The sequence below is a fragment of the Recurvomyces mirabilis genome (genome assembly GCF_035927965.1).
Source record: "Recurvomyces mirabilis strain CCFEE 5264 chromosome Unknown scaffold_17, whole genome shotgun sequence".
Taxonomy (NCBI): domain Eukaryota; kingdom Fungi; phylum Ascomycota; class Dothideomycetes; order Mycosphaerellales; family Teratosphaeriaceae; genus Recurvomyces; species Recurvomyces mirabilis.
In genome coordinates this window covers 310,054-329,304 of record NW_027041951.1, presented here as the reverse complement: position 1 = coordinate 329,304, position 19,251 = coordinate 310,054, and the positions used below count along the sequence as shown (strand labels likewise).

At 53.5% G+C, this 19,251-nt stretch overlaps 7 protein-coding genes across 7 annotated transcripts; 4 read left to right on the top strand and 3 right to left on the bottom strand.

The window, feature by feature from the left end:
- Positions 1–34: 34 nt before the first annotated feature.
- LTS14_006654 (uncharacterized protein) lies at positions 35–2,737 on the bottom strand (the record flags this gene model as incomplete). The annotated part of the gene is made up of 3 exons (XM_064839348.1): positions 35–2,074; positions 2,131–2,252; positions 2,425–2,737. 3 exons carry the CDS (start codon positions 2,735–2,737, stop codon positions 35–37), a joined length of 2,475 nt encoding a protein of 824 aa, XP_064693090.1.
- Positions 2,738–4,486: 1,749 nt separating this feature from the next.
- Positions 4,487–5,147, top strand: LTS14_006653 (uncharacterized protein; the record flags this gene model as incomplete). The annotated part of the gene is made up of 2 exons (XM_064839347.1): positions 4,487–4,509; positions 4,568–5,147. The coding sequence occupies 2 exons, from the start codon at positions 4,487–4,489 to the stop codon at positions 5,145–5,147; spliced, it is 603 nt and encodes a 200-aa protein (XP_064693089.1).
- Positions 5,148–5,462: 315 nt separating this feature from the next.
- Positions 5,463–8,119, bottom strand: LTS14_006652 (uncharacterized protein; the record flags this gene model as incomplete). Its single annotated transcript, XM_064839346.1, has 2 exons — positions 5,463–6,233; positions 6,281–8,119. The coding sequence occupies 2 exons, from the start codon at positions 8,117–8,119 to the stop codon at positions 5,463–5,465; spliced, it is 2,610 nt and encodes an 869-aa protein (XP_064693088.1).
- A 1,362-nt stretch (positions 8,120–9,481) lies between these two features.
- Positions 9,482–10,044, top strand: LTS14_006651 (uncharacterized protein; the record flags this gene model as incomplete). Its single annotated transcript, XM_064839345.1, has 2 exons — positions 9,482–9,965; positions 10,016–10,044. 2 exons carry the CDS (start codon positions 9,482–9,484, stop codon positions 10,042–10,044), a joined length of 513 nt encoding a protein of 170 aa, XP_064693087.1.
- Positions 10,045–10,172: 128 nt separating this feature from the next.
- Positions 10,173–10,895, bottom strand: LTS14_006650 (uncharacterized protein; the record flags this gene model as incomplete). The annotated part of the gene is made up of 2 exons (XM_064839344.1): positions 10,173–10,300; positions 10,367–10,895. 2 exons carry the CDS (start codon positions 10,893–10,895, stop codon positions 10,173–10,175), a joined length of 657 nt encoding a protein of 218 aa, XP_064693086.1.
- A 751-nt stretch (positions 10,896–11,646) lies between these two features.
- LTS14_006649 (uncharacterized protein) lies at positions 11,647–13,359 on the top strand (the record flags this gene model as incomplete). Its single annotated transcript, XM_064839343.1, has 1 exon — positions 11,647–13,359. One exon carries the CDS (start codon positions 11,647–11,649, stop codon positions 13,357–13,359), a length of 1,713 nt encoding a protein of 570 aa, XP_064693085.1.
- Positions 13,360–14,891: 1,532 nt separating this feature from the next.
- Positions 14,892–18,809, top strand: LTS14_006648 (uncharacterized protein; the record flags this gene model as incomplete). Its single annotated transcript, XM_064839342.1, has 1 exon — positions 14,892–18,809. One exon carries the CDS (start codon positions 14,892–14,894, stop codon positions 18,807–18,809), a length of 3,918 nt encoding a protein of 1,305 aa, XP_064693084.1.
- Positions 18,810–19,251: the final 442 nt, after the last annotated feature.

Here is a 19,251-nt window from a genome sequence, read left to right as displayed (position 1 = left end):
ATAAACCCCACGACAACTCGTGCACAAGTAAGCGCTAATGGTACAGGGTATCCTTCGTGGCCTGAGTCGCCTGCTCACTCTTAAGCAGATGCTGGGTCACTTCCATCACGGTCTTAACGTGATCGTAGCTCAGACCCTCACCCCTCTTACTCGCCAACAGCTGAGCGGTCTTCAGGACGTTTTTGATTTGCCGGCCGTTCATGCTCATACTCGCTAATCTGGTCATGTCCTGGTCCGAGATGTTGTGTGCGAGGGTGCGCTTCTTGTGGAGCTCTTGCACCCTCGCGTTGGAGTCCTCATCTGCACCATCGGTACCTGAAACACTATCATGCGTTCCGTTCTGCAGCGCCTTGGCTGCGGAAACGAGAGCCTTGAGTGGACGGTCCCGAGCAGCCGCTTGTGCGACATCGTGCTGTTTAAGGAAGTTCTTCCACACCGTCAGCCTGCTCTTGTGATCGAGCTCCTTGTAGTCGAGGCTGATATGGATTCTGCTCTGGAAGGCCGCGTCGAAGGTTTGGACACGGTTGGTCGTCAGAAACATGATGCCCTCGTAGTACTCGAGCACACGCAGGAAGATTGACACAAGCTTGTTCCGCTCAAGCTCGTGCAGAGATCGAGACTCCAGAAAGATGTCGGCCTCGTCGAGTAGAAGGATGGCGTTCCAGCGAGTGCACATATCGAGAATGCCTTGCAACTTCGCCTCGACATGGCGCGGATCCAGACCGAGATCGCCGGCGCTCATCATGTAGAGCGGCACTTTCATTTCCTCCGCCACCGATTCCGCCGTCAACGTCTTACCGACGCCTGGAGGTCCGCAAAGCAGGATGATGATGCCGCGGCCCTTGCCCTCGATTACATCGTCGAATTGACTACGATATGATTGTTGCGTCTCCGTGAATCCGAGAATGAGCTCCTTCTGCGACTGAGGCAAGACCAAGCTCTCAAATGCGCGAGTGCTGAAGTCGACATCTTGGACAGCATTGACGAAGAAATTGAGCCAGATCTTCTCCTTGAGCGCGTATCCGCGCACCAACGGCGTGCAGATCATCTTCTGCTCCTCGCTAAGCACCACACCCGCACGCTTGCTCTCTTCCTCATCCTCATCCGCAAAGTAGCCATCAAGTGGCATCCCACCATCATCGTCATCGTAGCCCTCGTCGTATTCGTCATCGCCACCATATTCGTTGATGGGTGGTGTACCACTCCCAGTACCAGCAGCATTCGGCGTATCCTTCACATGCAACGGCGTCACATAAACGCTCATGTTCGGATTAAACCTGTTCCAACCATATGTGTCGACGACCACACGGCCCTTGATGCTGTACTTCTCCTTGACGTTCATGCTGCCCATGCGCCACCCAACCCCGTTGTAGCCGCGATAGTGTGAGCCAGCAAGTGCCTCGACCTTGCTACCGCGCTCGACGAGCTTGGCTTTGATCGCATCGACGTCGCTATGTGAATCAAGAGGCGATGTTGGTAGGCCGGTGATAGGCTTTGTGCCTTCGTATGCGGGGATGCAGAGGTTGAGCTTGTTCGTACCCCATCGTGAGCCGTCGTAGTCCGTGTATTGACATGCGAGCCAGTAGACTGGATTGCCGCTGCGATCTGTGCCGTACTTAGAGGAGTGAAGGCGGAAGATCCTATCTTGGCCCTGCTGCTTGCTGTACACGAACGAGCCAGGCTGAAATAGAGTCCACAAGTGCTCGTATGTCATCACGCCTTGGCTCTTGAGGTCGGTAGCGGCGTCGATAGTCTCTTGGAACTCCTTTGTAAGCAATTCTTGCAGGAGTGTGGCGTGCTTCGCCTTATCTTCCGACCTGTCGTCCTCGTTCTCGGAAGTCTGGCGGGCCTTCAGCTTCGCAACTGCGGATGTGAACTCAGGCCAACGATGAATGAGCGGCTCGAAGCGACCGGAAAATTCGAGCCTCTTTAAGCCCACCGTGACGCCAGGGTAGCCAGCGAGCACCTCACTAAGCATATTCTTGAGAAGTGGGCTCTGAATGACGATAGAATGTATCGACAATACCTTCTTCGGATCGTTGTAAGTCTTGATGTGACGCACAATGATGGCCCACTGTTAACGAGTGTCAGTACACGTTATACGTCTGTCAGTAGATAGAGACTGCTCACCTTCTCGCTCTCTGCGTCTTCAGCTGGCTTGCCTAGATCCTCCGGGATGGTGGTCTGCCACTGAAAACGGCCTCTCTTATCTTCCTTACCACTGTACAAGTTCTTGTAGCCCGCAGACATGCCTATCAGTTGGTCAGCCATGGGTGCAATATAGTGTTGTAATTCGTGGATGTAGATGTGGCATAGTAAGCGCGTAAGAGGCTGCGATATAGAAGGGATAGTTTGTTTGCGAAGTGGGTCCCCGTAAGTGATTTTGAGTTTAGTGAGCAGCGGAAAATGGCAGGTACGACTTACCGATCTCGCTGGGGTCGAGCTTCACCAACTTCTCCTCCTCCTTGGCATCCTTCGCCGGCCCATCGGTCGAGGGAGTCTTGGAGACGCCATTAGGCTGCTCAGGCGCGACGTCAGAATCGGACGAGTCGCCATCGTTCTTCTGCGCCATCCTGCGACGGTTCTGGCGGAGTTGCGCGTCCCGGCGATTTTGTTGGAAGAGGAGGATTCGCAGCCGTTGATGCTCTTCGCTTACTTGGCTATCGTCGAAGTCCTCGTCGGCTTCGATCCAGTACGTTTCCTCGGGCGGGATGAGAGCGTCTAACGGGTTGCTCATCTGTTTCTTTTGTGCTTAGTGGTGGGGATGCTGCTTTTATGGGCCAAGTCCTGTTTGTGCGGTGAGTATATGTGGCTAGAGCATTCGTGCGACCTATGAGGCTGTGGAGATGGTGCTCCTAGTAGGGTATGAATCATAAGATGAAGGCAACAGTAATGTTGAAGTGAGGAAGCATGTGACTGACTGCCTCAAGTGTTCACCGGCCGTGAGGCGCAAGCCTAAGGCGTCAGGGCTGCCGTGGTGAGATCCTAGCCAATCAAATCTACAGGGGTGGAATCGAGGCGACGACATGGGCGATAGCACATTCAGATATAAGAACCACGCCGACGAATCTATGATATCGAACACGGCGGCCGCACTCCTCCTTCGTCAATAGTGGACGTGCACGGGAAAGCTGTCTCTGGCAACGAATGTACAATTCGGATCTCAGTCTACAGAAGTGATGACTCCTTTGACACGCATGATCAAGGTGACTCTGAGCAGATGGTTAGAGAGTCTGCGTTGGGATTACCAACACTCTTGTAGGATCTGATGGCTGTCTTTCCAGCTCTGAGAATGTTGCCATGTCAGTGACGCTTCTATGACATTGTGACGCAGGAAGCCATTACTCGTCGATGGACGCTGCCATATTCCTTATGACCGTACTACCCTTGGGCATGCATTATAAGTATGACAAGACGAGACAAATCTTCAATCGGAGAGCAATGTCGATCTGTCGAAGGCCGATGAGTAGCGTGCAACGAACAACAGTTACGTTGAAATGCGATCAGCACGGCAGCAGCAATACTGGCACTTTTCAACAGTCGCTTCGTTCTCCGAGCTCTTTACACTCTGTTCGTCGTCGAGAATTCCCAAACGATGCCATACTATCTGTGCGTTGGTCTTGATCGTGTTCTGTAAGATTTCGTCCTTTGTGATCATTTCTCAAGAGTCCTCTGCGCCGCACGCATATATCGTGAGCCATATGGGCCAGGAAGGAGTCGTACATGCCACAGCCAGCCAGGAATGGAGCATGGGTCTGGCAATGCTGAAGTGTGATAACGGCGGCCTGCCACGCCTGATCTCGTTGTATGCTCGCAACCGTTGATCAGTCACACTTAGCGGACACAAAATTCTGCTGTGCCTCGCGATTGCCCTCTAGCGGTACGCCATTGTCCAGCTCAGGTTTCATCACAATTGATAAACCATACAGTAGCTTGAACCCCCTGAAAGCGAAGAATGATGACCTGAGAGGGTGTCCCTACTTGACTGCAGCGTGATATCGAGACACCGTCCAGCGCAGCGCACCTAGCAAGTGTTTAGCAGACTTATACCCCTTGAGAAAGATTGTAGGATAAATAGAAAACACTAAAGATCCACTAACTAGAGAAGGGGTTTTGGTAGCTCCCTCTTCCTGATATAGCCACATCCGCGCAGACGTCCGACCAATCAAGCCCGATCGGGATGTGCTGATTCTCACCCTCCGTCTGGGGAAACATCTGGAAGTCCGACGGAGGAAGTGGTCAAGAATAAATTACAGCTCCACCTGCAGGAGAACCCCCCCGCCGCTCAGCCGCCTGCTGTCAGCATTGCCAACGTTTCTCTCTCTTCGACACGATCGATCAACAGAGCCGTCGCGTCAGTCACTGAGATAGAGCGACTCCCGCCTACCCAAAGCAACGACCAATGTCAGAAGGTACACGAGCTCGTTCGCGGTCTCTTCTATCCGACGAACTCAAAGCATCGCTCAAGCCAGCACCACCACCCAGGATGTCTGCCAACATGAACACCACGTATGTCAATCAAGCAACTGAGCTGACCGAAGGGAAAACAATGCTAATCCAATCACAGCGAGCCCAAGAACCCGCTCAAGAAGCCCGTCCACCCAGCTCTCGTCCACGCCCCCATCGCCTTCATCGCGCTCGCTGTCGGCCTCGACGTCGCCAACGCCTTCTCCTCCGCTCTCCCCTCTTTCATCACCAGCTCCCTCCCCATCGCCACAGACGCCACCCGCGCCTCCTACTTCCTCCTCTCCCTGGGTCTGCTCAGCAGCATCCCCGCCGTCACAACCGGCATCGGTGAGGCCAAGAAGGCAATCGACAAGCAAGGTCTCTACGAGAAGGACGGCAAGACCATCAAGCAGAAGTTCAAGGGCGTCATCGCTCATGCTATCGCCAACGACATCGTGATTGTGGTCATGGCTTACATCTGGTACTGCAGGCGGTCGGCCGCTAGGCAGAGTCTGGCTGGCAAGATGGGGATCAGTGGTCTCAGCACGCCCGAGGCTGCTTATGCGCCGGCTTTCTGGATGGTGATTGTGGAGATGTTGATGGGTGCTTTGCAGCTGTTCTCCGCCAACATTGGTGGTAGCTTGACCTACAATTACGGCTTCGGTATGGCTATCGGTGCTGGTGGCAAGAAGGCGCAGTAGAGGATAGTGAGCCGACCTTGGGAAGAGCTTACGCATCAGGTCGCTATGCAACGACGCATCAGTGGACACCCGCCATGCCCTTTTGACCCAGATGGAGGATTGTGTTATTGCGAGGAGTGTGAGCAAGAGCGATCCAGGCGTTAGTACGAGAGGGCTGTGGGGTGGATGATGTGCTTCTGGACAGTAATGATACAGGAGATCGAGGCATTGAGCTTCCGTAGATGGGGAAAGTCTTGTTTGCAGTACAGGCTATGTAGAAATGTAATGCATGACCATTACGCACAATCTTAGCTCCTCACGACGGCAGCATCCACATCACTTCTTCCTATACACGTCCCCGGTCCTCTCCACTTCAAACATTTCATTCTTCCCTCTCCCCTGCTTCTCAAGCTCTCTAACAAGCGGCATGACTTCCTTACCGAACAATTCAATTTCCTCCTCGTAATGCAAGAAGGCAGTCAACAAGATATCTACACCCAACGACTTCAGCAACATGATGCGTTCCGCAATCTGCTCCTTCGTTCCAATCAACTTTGTCTTGAAGCCATCGTTATATTGCACGAGGTCCTCGAACTTGCTGTTCGCCCACATGCCTGACTTATTCGAGGCTGAACCGCCAGCATTCTGGACCTGCTGACGGAAACCCTCGACGGCTTCTGCATCGGCTTTACCTTGAATCTCAGCGAGCACACGATGAGCTTCTTCTCCCGTCTCGCGGCAGATGACGAAGCCATTCAAGGCGAACTTCACTTGGCCCTCGCGACCAGCTGCCTTGGCCTTCTCGCGCACGCTGGCAATCTGTGTCTGGAAGCCTTCGAGAGTGTTGCCATTCATGAAGTAGTAATCTGAAACATGGCCGGCATTCTCCTGCGCATCGTTGCTGTTGCCGCCCTGGAAGATCCCGGGATGTGGACGACCTGGCCAAGAAAGTGGTTTGGGCTTGAGAGTGTAGTCGTGAAATTGGTAGAAGTCGCCTCGGTAGGTGAATTTTTCCTCCGTCCAGATGCCTTTGAGGCACTCAATGAACTCCCGGCTGCGGTGGTAGCGCTCGGCGTGGTCGAGCCACCACTGGCCTATGCTGGTGAACTTCTGGTCGTTAGCATACCCACTCAAGCTGTTTACTACGTACATACCTCGAGCTTGAACCAGCCACTGACTACATTCACAGCTACTCTACCGTCGCAGTAATGATCAATGGAAGCTATCTGCTTTGCTGCGACTGCTGGATTCCACGGCCCAGGCAGCAAAGCCGCAATCAACTTCAACTTCTCGGTCTTGCTCAATAGTGCTTGTGAAAGCGAGACAGGTTCATGCTGATTCTCGGCTCCATAGCCAGCCATGAATCGGATCTGACTTAATGCGTACTCGAAGCCGACGCGCTCGGCAGTCTTTGCATAGCGGATGTTGCTCTTCAGATCCCAATGTGTCCGCTGCGGAATCTTGGAGATGACGAGGCCGCCGGACACGTTAGGTACCCAATATGCGAACTTGATTCGGTCTGGATCGCTATTGATGGCTTCGTGGTAAGAGAGATCTTCGCCGCTGTGAAGTAAGCCATCATTACCATTTGTCTGTGGTGTTGACGGTGGCGAAGTGATTCGAGACTCGTTCCCGACTGGTACCACGATTCGCTTGCCGCTGAGAGTACCTGACCTTAGTCGGTCAAGAGCGCTGTTTATTCCCGCAAGTCCACCTTCTGCGATCTCAACTTCTGGAAGCTTGAGCTTGTTCAAGACGAGGAGCTCTTCTAGCCATTGCATCTCTGCTTCGCCGAATGCTGGCGATTCATGAAACAGCTTGATTGGGATCTTGTGATGTACTACATTCGGTGCCGCTTCCTTTGGTAGACCAGTGAGTCCAACTAGATGCGACTTTGTGGTAGCCGTGTCCGACTGTAGCACCTGCTGCAGATTTTCCGCAGTCTCCTTCCCCGTACAATCAATGCCAAGACGTAGCTTGTGTCCTGTAATGGCTCGCAAGATCTCAACAGCACGCTGAGGGTCATGTTTGTCCACCATGAAATCCGCACCCAGCTCAGACAGACGCTGTCCACCCTTGGCAAGATCGGCGATGCATGCGACTCGTAAACCAGCTAATTTGGCAAGCTGGAGTGCGAATCGTCCGGTCGTGGTATTGGCGCCCCAGATTGCCAGCCATTCATCTTGCTGAGGTCGTTCCGAGATCAAAATCCCGTCAAAGACTTCGCTTCGGATATCTTCTGGCACGTCTCGTGAAGGTAAGTGTCGCACTTGCCGTAGAATATCTGGGCCAGCGGGTGATCCACCCTTCGTCACGTTGAAGTCCACTCCTAGGCTCACACCCAGTGCAACCAATGCTCCGGTGAAGGCCACGCCGATTGCTGCTCCATTCTTGACACTCACGTCTTGCGGCACTCTTGCTACGTTGTAGTCGGTTGTCACCACATACTCTCGATACGCAGCTTTCCGAATATCGCGATAGTCTGTTGATGGCCCGAACACGACATCGCCTTGCTCCACTCTGCTCGAGCTCTTCGATGCTTTCACAACAATACCCGCAAAGTCTCTGCCATTGACCCAAGGATAGCTCGGCTGACCAAAGCCATAGTCGGCACCTTTCCAATCGACCGGATTCAAGCCAATAGCCAGTACCTGCACCAGAATCTCGTTGTCGCCCTGTAGCTCTGGGATGTCTTTCGATCGCTCCAGGGAGTACTTCTGTCTTGGACCGTGTAGAAGTAGGATGTCTTGCTGTGGACTAGGTAGCTTGAGAAATTCGTCCTCTTGGTGTGGAGCTCCATTCGTCTTGCCATTCAGGGACGCGCTCGCAAGCCTGGCGTCGATGGCGTCGACACCATTTCTGACACCGTTTGCGTGACCATTGGCATTGCCCGAGGTACCGTTCGTGCTTCTTGGTGTATAAGCGGATGGCTCCTTCACAGCCGAAGCCTCGCCATCGGCTCTGAGTGAGCGGAAGGAAGCACTTGGTGCCATGATTGTGGTCAGTCGCGTCAACGAGGTACCAAATACAATGCAGAAGGAGAAGAAGGAGAGCAAGGCAAAGGGATCAACGGCAAGGAAGACCCAAATAACCCACTCTCTTGCTGCCACTACCGAAGCATGCATTGACGGAATCTTGTAGCAGCATGGCGAGCTCCCAACTATTGGGCACAGAGATTGCCGCGCATGAGCAAGAGAATGATCTTCTTAGATGATCATCCAGCATATGTGAGCTATTGTCATAGCACACATACTTTGGCTCGGATGGTGTGCTTACCCCGCGACGCATATTGGTCGAGCAGCAGGACATTGAGTTTGATGTCCAGTACTTTCATGGTATTCCGTCGCAGAGACAGTATGCTCACGTCCATTAATGCTTGGGATCCGTGCGGTATGGCCAGTTGAAGGCATTGCTACAGTAGCTGCTTCTTCTGGTGTTGCCAAGGGCGGGCATTCAAGCAAGGCCAAAGCGCGTCGTGCACTGTTGCAAGCAGGCGTGTCGAAGGCATTAGCATTCTCCATGGCATCGAAACCTTACAAGGCACTAATACGCGTTCACAATGCAATTCAGGCAAAGTGAAGACGTGAGGATGATGTTGGTGGGATGGAGAGTACGGAGTAGTGGACTCCATCTGATGGTTGCCAGATCGAGCCTAGGGCCAACGTTAATGGGTTTGGACGACATGCCGTCTCGCCAGCAACCATTTCGATTTGACGTGCTGCATGCTGGACTAATCAGTGAAGTACGTAAGGCGACAAGGTGCAAAGACATAGTGAGGACCTTACGCCCAGCTCGCGGTCGGCTGCTTGACCTGCACCTCTGGTCACCGGCCCGCAGGCAGCAACGCATTAGACATGTCCAAGAGATTCGCGCGCAACTACCATTCCACAACCCGACCTTCTCGCAAGATCGGAAACGCGCGTTCTCTTTCCGATGCCTTCACACTCTCTCGACGAGTGACTAGGTCACGATCTCGGCAGACCACAGTCGAAGCAGAGCTGCCAAAGGTCTTACACAGCCCGCAAGCAATAGGTTTGCGCGTGAAGCCTACCGTGGAGCTGAATATAGCCAATCTGCCTGATATACGACAATTTAGACCGAGGGATGCTTCTCAAGATTAACTTAAGCTCTTGCGACTCAAGCAGCAGAAGTTGCGTGAGCCTCATGCCCAGATACCGGCTTTCCTTGCCCGTGACGGCGAATCGTCATCTGGCGATCAACCAGTATTGTATGAGGCCGTGGCTGCGACTCTGGTCTTTGGGCAAGAAGCAGCAGGTACGGCAGTGTGTATATCCTCGTCTGGTCTGCTATTGACTTGCTCGCATTGCGTGGCCGAAAGCGCAAGCGATCTGGACATGTCGAAGGCTCACTGGCTGCTGTTTACCGATGGCCGCATCGTACAAGCAAAGTGTGTGGCTTGGGACGACCGACGTGATCTTGCTCTCTTACAGATCGTCGCAACTCAAGATCTTACTGGTCTAGACATCCCGACCTTCCCAATTGCCGAGCTTGCAGGCTCACCATCCAAGCGCAATTCGCCACTACTTTGCGTCGGTCATCCAGGCTCTGAGGATCTGGAGGCCGATCAATCTGGTCTTCTTACAGACTACGACGTCTTGCACATCAGCCGAGGTCGGTTCAGAGGTCTTGCCAAAGGCCAAGAAGTCCAGGATAATTCAGATATCGGAGCTCTGCAGCATGGTTGTTGGACGTACTGGGGTCACAGTGGTGCGCCGTTGCTTGTTGAGGATGGGAGGCTGGTTGGTCTGCACTCGAGCTGGGATGATGAGACGGGTATGAGAAGGGGTGTTGCTTGGGAGGCTGTAAAAGCATTCTTGGGTGAGCATACTGTTGTTGGCTGAGCAGTCTCTCAGCTACTCCGCTCACAGAGACGCTGCCGACCTGTATGGTGGTCTGATATATGTCGGGTTGCTGGAAAAGATTTGTCGTGCTGCGAGGTCTCTCGTCTCGTTTCGGTCGTCTGTGCCCTTGTCGGCCGCTATGATGCCGCTGCACTGCCTGCGATCGATGGGATGAATGGGTGGTTCACCAAGCGTCAACCACCTTGAAGAGCCGAGCTTTAGTATCTCCACATCTGGTATTCATGCCGACGATTCGGCCCATTGCTTCGTCTATGCTTGCACCCAACGCTCTCCACGCCCGACCGTGGCCGTCTGACTGCAAGATATCGGAGTGCGCAGCAAGATTACACCCGTTATGATCCTCTTTGCAGAACTCACCACGGCAAGCATAGAGGCCTAGGTAGGCGTGACACATTTCGTGGAGTAGCGTCTCGAATAGCACAGTCTCGAAGTCGCCAGCAGAGTAGCCGAGAGGTGGATGGGGCTCCGGATGCATCCAGACGTCTGCAATGCAGCCGTCGACCGAGCTATCAAAGGCCGTTGTGGTGGCACCAAGAGCGATCTGATCCGCGTGAGACGGCAGACCGAACCATTTCCATTGGAAGCGTATAGACGAGCCAAGAGAGCTACCGAACAGCAGATCATCCAGTATGCCGACAAGACGAATCATAGCCATCTCAGACGGGTCCTCTTTGGTGAACTCGTAGCCTCTCCGCCACATGCGTACACCATCCCAAGCTTGCTTTTTCCTCTCAGACCACGACTTGCGCGGCTGATTCAGCTGTCCTCTTATCAAATCGACCAGATCCTTCGGTCTATGAGATAGTTGGGCCAGGCCCTTCCCCACCGGACGATGCTGGTCTCGAAACAGGGTTGTGATGCTCTTGGTCCAGCCAGGGAGCGTCATAGTGAGATGGTTGTGTTGTTTTGTGTTGATATCTGTTTGTAAAGAGAAGGATTGCTGAGATGGGAACATCGGCCACTTCGAAGAAAGACGTATATATACTTATCAAGTGAGGTTTGTGAACAAGACGCTATTGATATGCTCCGTATTGTCTGCGGATCGAGATGACAAAGTCCACAAGGCAGGATCCCATTTGTTTGACAATACGGAAGGAACAGAGTCTCCCAGACATCATTGTGCTTTTGACACAACGTGATGACCGTCAATGGGCACATCCCAAGTGGAGGTAATTGGGATGTCAATAGCTTGAGATGATACAATACTTGTGGAAATATCAATAGCGAAGGACAGTTCTCAACGGCGGTGCCTTGCTCGTGAGCAGGTACAGCGTCTTACAGCAATCCATGTGTGATATAACCGCTGGAGATGTATTGTCGATGAGTACTTTCAGGAGATGTCATATGCATGTACGGAACGATGAGAGTGATGTGCCTTCTCAAAGCCCGAAGTCGAGTGTGCCTGAACTGCTGAATAATCCGGATGCGAGAAGCAGGCCCCCAATCGACATCTCCTTTGAGCATGGATTTAATGCAAGTCAGCCTCAGGGCGCAAAATAGCCCAGTAGACGGCCGTGTAGCCTCTCAAGGTAAGTCGCGAGGAGTCGTTATTTTCCAGTCTCACTAGAATCACGTTGGTTGTTCGCGCGGAGCTGTCGCAGCAAGAGGAGGAAGTGGATTCAGGAAGCCGTGACGCCATGTTCAATAACACTACCATCGCGGCGCCGATATCATGGACACCCTCCGCATACTGGGACGGCAATGATGGTCTCTGGAACACCTTCACTGTTGGCGTAGGGACACCACAACAGAACTTCCGCATACTCCCCTCTACAGCTGGACAGGAGACCTGGCTACCTAATCCCGAAGGCTGTGAGACCGCGAATCCTGCCAACCCAGGCTATTGTGGATCTCTACGCGGCGCTCTGCCGTATCAAGGCTCGAACAGCTCAGGCTTCGCCAATAATGAGAGCAGTAGTTGGGACCTGATAGGTCTGTATACCGTGGACGCGGAAGAGGCGGATTTGGGATATGAGGGGAACGGACTGTATGGCTTCGATACCGTCAAGCTCAATGGTACGAATGAGGCCGTCAATCAGACCGGGCAAGTCCTGGCCAGCGTGCCTGATCTTGACTACTGGCTCGGGTACTTCGGACTTGGCCCAAAGACGATCAATTTCACGACGTTCAACCAACCCATCCCCAACTACATGAGTAATCTTGTCAACAGTCATCAGATACCAAGTCTATCTTGGGGCTATACGGCCGGCGCACACTACCGCAATCAGTCACCGGCGTCTCTAACCCTCGGCGGGTATGACACCAGCCGCTTTACACCGTCCTACATCAGCTTCTCAATGGACGCAGACAACTCACGACCACTGCAAGTTGGCGTACAAGGAGCTATAGCCGAAGGAGCGCTCGATGGTGCTGGCGTCAACCTTTGGCCGACCCCTACCTACCACTTCATCGACTCCACACTTCCACACATCTGGCTGCCAAGCGATGCATGCGATGCCTTTGTGGCCGCCTTTGGCTTGACTTATGACAACACTACGGATCTGTTCCTCATCAATAGTACCATGCGGCAGAGATGGCTCAACGACAAACCCACTGTGACATTTGTTCTTGCCAACACTACTGTCCTTGGTGGCCAGACACAGACGATCGAGCTACCTTATGCCGCATTCGACATGCAAGCTAGCTACCCATACTATCAGAATGCCACCAACTACTTTCCAATCAGGCGAGCAGCGAACGACTCGCAGTACACTATCGGGCGTACCTTCTTACAAGAAGCATATCTTATTGTGGACCACGAACGCAATAATTTCACTGTTGCTCCGACCATGTTTGACAAACTCGACGAACCGCATTTTGTTGCCATTTACAAGCCTACGAACACCAGCACCGACAGCTCCTCGGACGATGGTGGCAACAGCAACAAAGGTTCTCAAGGCCTGAGCGGAGGTGCGATAGGAGGTATAGCCGTTGGCGTTATCGCTATCATAGCTCTTCTCGGCCTTGCAATCTGGTTCTTTACCCGGCGGAGCGACAAGCCCAAGCATCAACCTCTACCCACTTCCGATCTGGAGAAGCTCGAAGGTTACCTAGCAGACAAGAAAGATGGTACACAGGTCCATGGAACAGAACTGGACTTTCAACAGAATCTACATGAGGTGCCGGGCAGTATGGCAAGGCATCCGAGTGAGCTACCTAGTCCTGCCGCAGCTACTGAGGTAGAGGGCGACATGGGTAAGATGAGAGGACGGCCGGGCATGTATGAGATGCCTGGATCTGGGCAGGGAAGTGGGAGTTTGGAGGCTCCTGGGAGTGATGGTGTGAGGCATGAATTGTACGGAAGTGGCCCAGCTCACAGTCTGAGTCGAGCGAATCAGCATCTACCGTGATTGATCGGTGTACATCCTTAGTATCGCATTCCAGCAATGATTTATGCTAAAAGCCCACCCAGCAGTGTCTAGCATCCTCAGCAGTCTGTCTACGATGTCATCCGGCCATTCTGGCCGGGTAGTACTGGCGATGGTATGTCGGCCGTGGAACATGACGTCTGATTATTTCCTTCAGTGGCGGCCCAGGCGGCGAAAGATTCGATCACAACCTCCTGTCGAACTTCGCGAACATGTCTTGGGGTGCCGCGTCATCGTTTAGTCTGACTTCGTTTCCTGCTCTCCTTGTGCAGGACTTCGTGCGAGCAGATCATGAGTCTTATCAACACGATGAGGATCAGTAGCCACTGCGCCTTAGGCCAGTACGTAGGATCCATGGCCATTGGCTCTTGCTGCATGCATAGTTCGATAATGCTGTCTGTGTGCGTCTTGATCAGGACGGAGACGGTGTTCTTGAGTACACGGAACAGGGTCGAGACCATGTTCGTAGGTGCTGTGGTTTTCTTGGTTCTTGGCAAAGCAGTCTTGGGCTTGTTTCATCTTTTGCAAACGATAAGCTATTGCTTATCTTTTAAATCCCGGGTTTGAGGGGAGTTGTGGGAAAGGATTCGGGACATGGTACTTGTTCTCCTGGGGCTTGCTGTTCTGAGACTGGAGTAAGACGCCCTTAGTAGGCTGAGCGATGTTCCGTCGCACATACCTGTGACCATATGATACATATCAGTTGTAGAGCAGAGGCCATCTCAATGAGAACAAAGACATGTCGTGCTGGCCTCAGTTATGGGTGATGACCATGACCCAGCAGGCAGAATTTGGTTGAAAATCTATCAGATCGAGTCAACACCAGCGTTGATTAGTGTGTCCATATCGCTGAACATCCAGCCAACCACCTCATATCACACAGGATCGCGTATTGCTCATGAGCATTTTCAATGTTTGTGAGCTTGAAGTGCTGGGAGTGAGAATGATCAAGTCGTCTTCTGCATTCGCTGTCAGCGGAAGCTTCTCCGCACACAAGCTTGATCGCCACATGGTAGTTCCACCGCCAAGCCTAATATTAGAGTCTCTTCCCGCGCATCCTTGGACCGGGGTCGCAGCAGCGAGGCATCCCCATTTCGTGCACATGCTGTATTGGGCGGGCCCGAGTTCTATCCATTTCCCAATTCTCGTGTGCATGTCTCACTCTTCAAAGCCGTTGTGACGTCGCCGACCAAGATACCGAGAACAACCGTTTGGGATGGATGCTTGGTGAAGCTCTTATGCAGAAGGGCAATGCGGCTCTGTCCATCAAATGCAGCTTTCAGGAGCTCTCAGCTGAGCTTAGGTGCGCCTCTTCGCAGGGCTGGACGAACATCACGCGTCTGACGGATCTGGTTGGCCTGGCTGGTACATGTGTACGGGAGGGTAAAACGTTTGCCGCAGAACTTCACGTAGATTGAGAAAGCTTATTGCAATTCGCCTTGCTTTTCCGCCAAGCAGACGTCGTGGCAGGCCGGTGGCTTTGGTGATCGCGGTGAGGTTGTTCTGCTGTCGTGATGCCCGTGTCGACCTTTTCGGCTGGGAGCGAGGCTGTGAGGAGTAGTCATGGGCCGATGATCGAGCGATGGAACAGCACCCGAGATAGGATTGCGAGGGACGAGCGAAGGACAAGTAACAGTGAGATCACGGAGATGGATGGGACAGGCTTGCATGAGAGGCCGAACTGGCCGCTCGCAGATGCTATTTTCCCAGAACGCAGTGTCAGCCCAGACAAGGATGAGCCAAGAGCACAAGAGGCCGAGGTAATGCAAGATGCCGTAATCAGGAGGAGTGAAGATGTAGCAAGTCCTGGGCCAGATGGAAGATGGCGTGATGAGTTGGGAGGAGAAGATGATGGCCACGAGGACGGCCGTGTCAGTGATATTGAGGAGGATGTGGAGGATGATGAGGCCGTGGCAGGAGCGGAGCCAACACTTGGTCCAGAGGCACGAACACGATTGCAGGATCAGATAAAGGCACCACAACGAGAAGCAGCGCCCAGTATATCGCCAAATCGCAGCTCTCTGTCCGGTAGTTCGCGGCGGCCCTCCAGTGGGAAGAGACGCGTCCCGTCAATCGCAGACAGTGCAAGCTCACGAAGCCCTCGAGCTCAATATGCTGTACAGCACCCAGATCAATCTCGCATTCTGGCCCCAGAGGTTTCTCCCCTCAGAATAGGGTGGCCGTCACCAACATCCATGGACGATGTATCACAGTTCGGAAGCACAAATGGCGATCACATGTCGCAGCACTCGCCGCGTTCTAGATCCGTGCGTAGATCTAGCGGAGACGGAGCGAGCGAGAGGGATTTCCAGGCTCCGCAAAGTCCTCGTACGATCACATCACAATATATTGCGGAAAGCAGGCGAGCATCATCAAGCTCGGTACTACCACAACGCAACGGCACACTCATAGTAGAAGCACAACCGACGGCGAACGGACACGAGAGATCTGGTTCTATGGTAAAAGGCCCACTACCATCCCGCAGCACTTCACGAGCTTCGATGTCAACAACACACATCCCAATGAACAAGGATAGGGTGCGCTACAGCTGGCAGTCGATGAAAGATGATGAACCCAATCGACCACGAATACACATCATCAAGCTTGTATCGGAAGTGGCGACAGCTTCGGCAGGCTTCCCAGGTGGCGAGGCATTTGGGTTCAGCATTTCGCCTGCAGGGCGAAGGATAGCAGTGTACAATAGTGCAAGGCTGTACGTGCTGCAAACGGCGGCACTACCTGTGGGCATCAGTCAGGACTATGCGCTCAAGCGGCGACCACTTGCTGTAGAAATTGTGGACGAGGGCGGGTCTATGGCGATCCTGGCGGATGCGCATACCATCAATATCTACGATCTCGGACATCAACGACTGAGACGAACGAAGACGATCAAGACTGACTTTCCTACAAATTGTATTGCTCTGGCACCCACAGGAGGCTTGATTGCAACAGCGTATGAGGGTGGTGTCGAGATTTTCAGCTTGGACCCGAATGCGCTGCCCACAGACCGTCGAGCAGTCCGAAGTCAGCGAATGGATCGCTTGGCCTTCTCTGCAGATGGCTCGACCTTAGTTGGCACAACTACACGTATCAATGTGAGCTCGACGGTCGTGGTCTCGGTTCCTGTGTATCCTGTCGCAACCAACGGCACTCCAACACACCAAGAGCTCAAAGAAGCTTGGTGCTCAGAGCTCCTGCATCCCGAGAATATTCGAAACAGCAGTCACGCGACATTCTTGCGCGAAGGACAAGCTTCATGCAACGATCGGCTCTTCGCGTGGAACGGTGCTGCGGATACTTTTGGCATACTAAACGTGGAGGATATGCAGTATGGCAACATCGACTTCCCTGTTGTGATCTCGCCACCACTTTCGACATGCGGTGGTTTGGGTGCAGCAATACATAGTTGTCCAGCCATCGACGAGCACGGGGATACTGTTGCGATGATTGTCAACGATCGCACGATTAGGCTTTACATTGTGCCGCCGCGCGTGGGTGATGACGAGACGACCGTAGAAGCACACTCGATCGATCATGAGCTTGATGAAGGATATGGCTGCCCTTTCAACGAGGTGCGTTGGGTATACAGTACTGCCTCCTTACCGGCACCGATCAGTGGTCAAGCACAAGTCAAAGGTCGCCTGATTGTTACGAGTCCTGGTGGCGTGGTCGAGCAGGGTCTGAACGGCGAGGACATGGTCGACGACGTTGAAGGCGGCCGCATCATCCTCTTCGACTTCGATCCGCAGTTTTCTGGCCAGCCTGGACAAACATTCAGTCTGACTCTTGGCAAGAGCCCACCGCAGATGCTCGAGGAGCAGCAGGTGGACGTTGCAGACGAAGTGGCGCTCGTGCGGCGGCGGACCGTAAATCAGAGCAAAGGAGGTGGGTTGAGCTCGAGGCCTGTCACGCTGGGTCGAGCCGCAACACAGTTCAACAGTGGCGGACCTCGCAGTATTCGCGCACCTAGTCCGAACTTCTTGCCACGGCCGAACAGATCGAGTATGATGAGTTTGCAGTCTTTGCAGTCGGAGGCTGTGCGCTCACTGCCAGATCTCGCCGAGACTCCAGAGAACAGCGAAGGCTTCGAGGAGCCTTATGCGCAGAACGCGCCACGTAGTCAAGCTAGTCTGCAGCGAGCAGCGTCAAACGCGCAACGGCATCGATTCCAGACACTTGAGGAGCGCAATCAGGAACGTGTCTCCGTCGACTCGACTGGGAACTTCTTACCTTTGCCAGAGTACAGCGAGGAGCCGAACGCACCACTGCCGAGCCGATTTCGAGCTATGGCTGGTCTCGATGCGCCACCACAGCCTCCGCCGAAGCCAAGTATCGTCACGAGCTCAGGTGGGACCACTGTTGGTGGAACGGCGGCCACCGCACCAGCCACAGCTCCAGCTGGTACAGCCGAGAGCTTCAATGCGGATGAAGCATTCAGGACTGCTGCAGCGACCTACTCGGGTGTGTCGCAGAGTCGACAAGACGCTGTGGCTGCAGCCATGCAAGCGCCGAGTACTTCAGGCTTCTCAAGGAGTGAGACCTTCAACTCTATCAACTCTATGCCAAGGAGCCTCCAGCGTGCCTACAGCAACGCTATCTCTCCTTTGGGATCTGGCCCTGCGCCGAGTCTTATCGGCGACTGGGAAAATGTCAGCCCCGTGACAAGATCTGGCACGCTGATCAATGGCACTTTCTCGCCTGCCTCCGCGACCTCGCGCGTGCCAGAAAACGAACAATGGGACGCGATCTCGGTGGCTCCCAACTCGACATCGGGGAACTCGTCGCCCTTCAGCCGAGCGCAGCAAGCTTCGAACCCAGCTTATCGCCACTCCACATCCCTGTTCAACCCACCAGGACACGGCAGCGGCGCCATACCAAATCGTATGCCCAGCAACGCCTCCTCATTCAACACGATGAACTCCACCACAGCCTCTTCCAGTCGCATGGGGCCATACAGCCCATTAGGCGTAAGCACAAGTCGCAGACTACCGCCACATATGCAAACCTTCCGCACAGCAGCCGCAGCCAACGCCAGCGCCAACGCTTCAGCATCCCTGTTCCTGCCAACACATGAATCAGACCACGTCCCTCTCCGCGTACCACCAGCTAATGCAGGCTCAGTACCCCATCCAGTCATGGCATGGCATCCCCCGGCCGCTTCCTCGATCTCAGGCCCACCAGGCACATCGCCTCGAGGGGGACATAGCAGGAAGAGCAGTCTAGCTGGTCGAAGTGCTTTCGCTTCTACGGAGAAGGCGAGGAAGTTGGGGTTCTTCAAGAAAAGTAAGAAACAACCGTTCATGCCTGGTGGGTACCCGGAAGATATGCAGGGCAGTTTTAACGGCGGAGGGAGAGGCAATGAGAGTTTGATGGAGACCAGGAGTACTATGACTTGGCGGACTAGAGGGGAGGGGAAGTGTGCAATGATGTGATGAACAAGAAGGAGGAAGAGAAGTATTTGGCGAGATCTGCACAACAGCAACGCCTCGCCCATTCGAGCTGAAGGCTTATAGCACTTTGCTGAGCGTTTTGGCGAATCGGAATCAGAGACATGGGAAGGACAAGCGTTGGACTTTAATGATACCCTGGACGTGTATAGTGAGAGCTTAGAAAGCTTTGTATCAGCGGTTGGAAAGCTCTTCATGTCAAATTGTTGCTATGCCATCCTCAGCTTTGTCCTGTCCCTAACGAACAATTGTCATCTTTCATAATACAGACTCGTCTTCGTTGTCGGTTTCGCATGTGGAATCATCGTGGCGGCAGGCGAGCATGAGGGCCAAAAGAGTGGCGTTGCTCTAAAGTGATGACATCAGGCTAGATCGCCGAAGGACACCAAACATCTATAGTTCTAGAGAACAATCTCAAATCATCCAC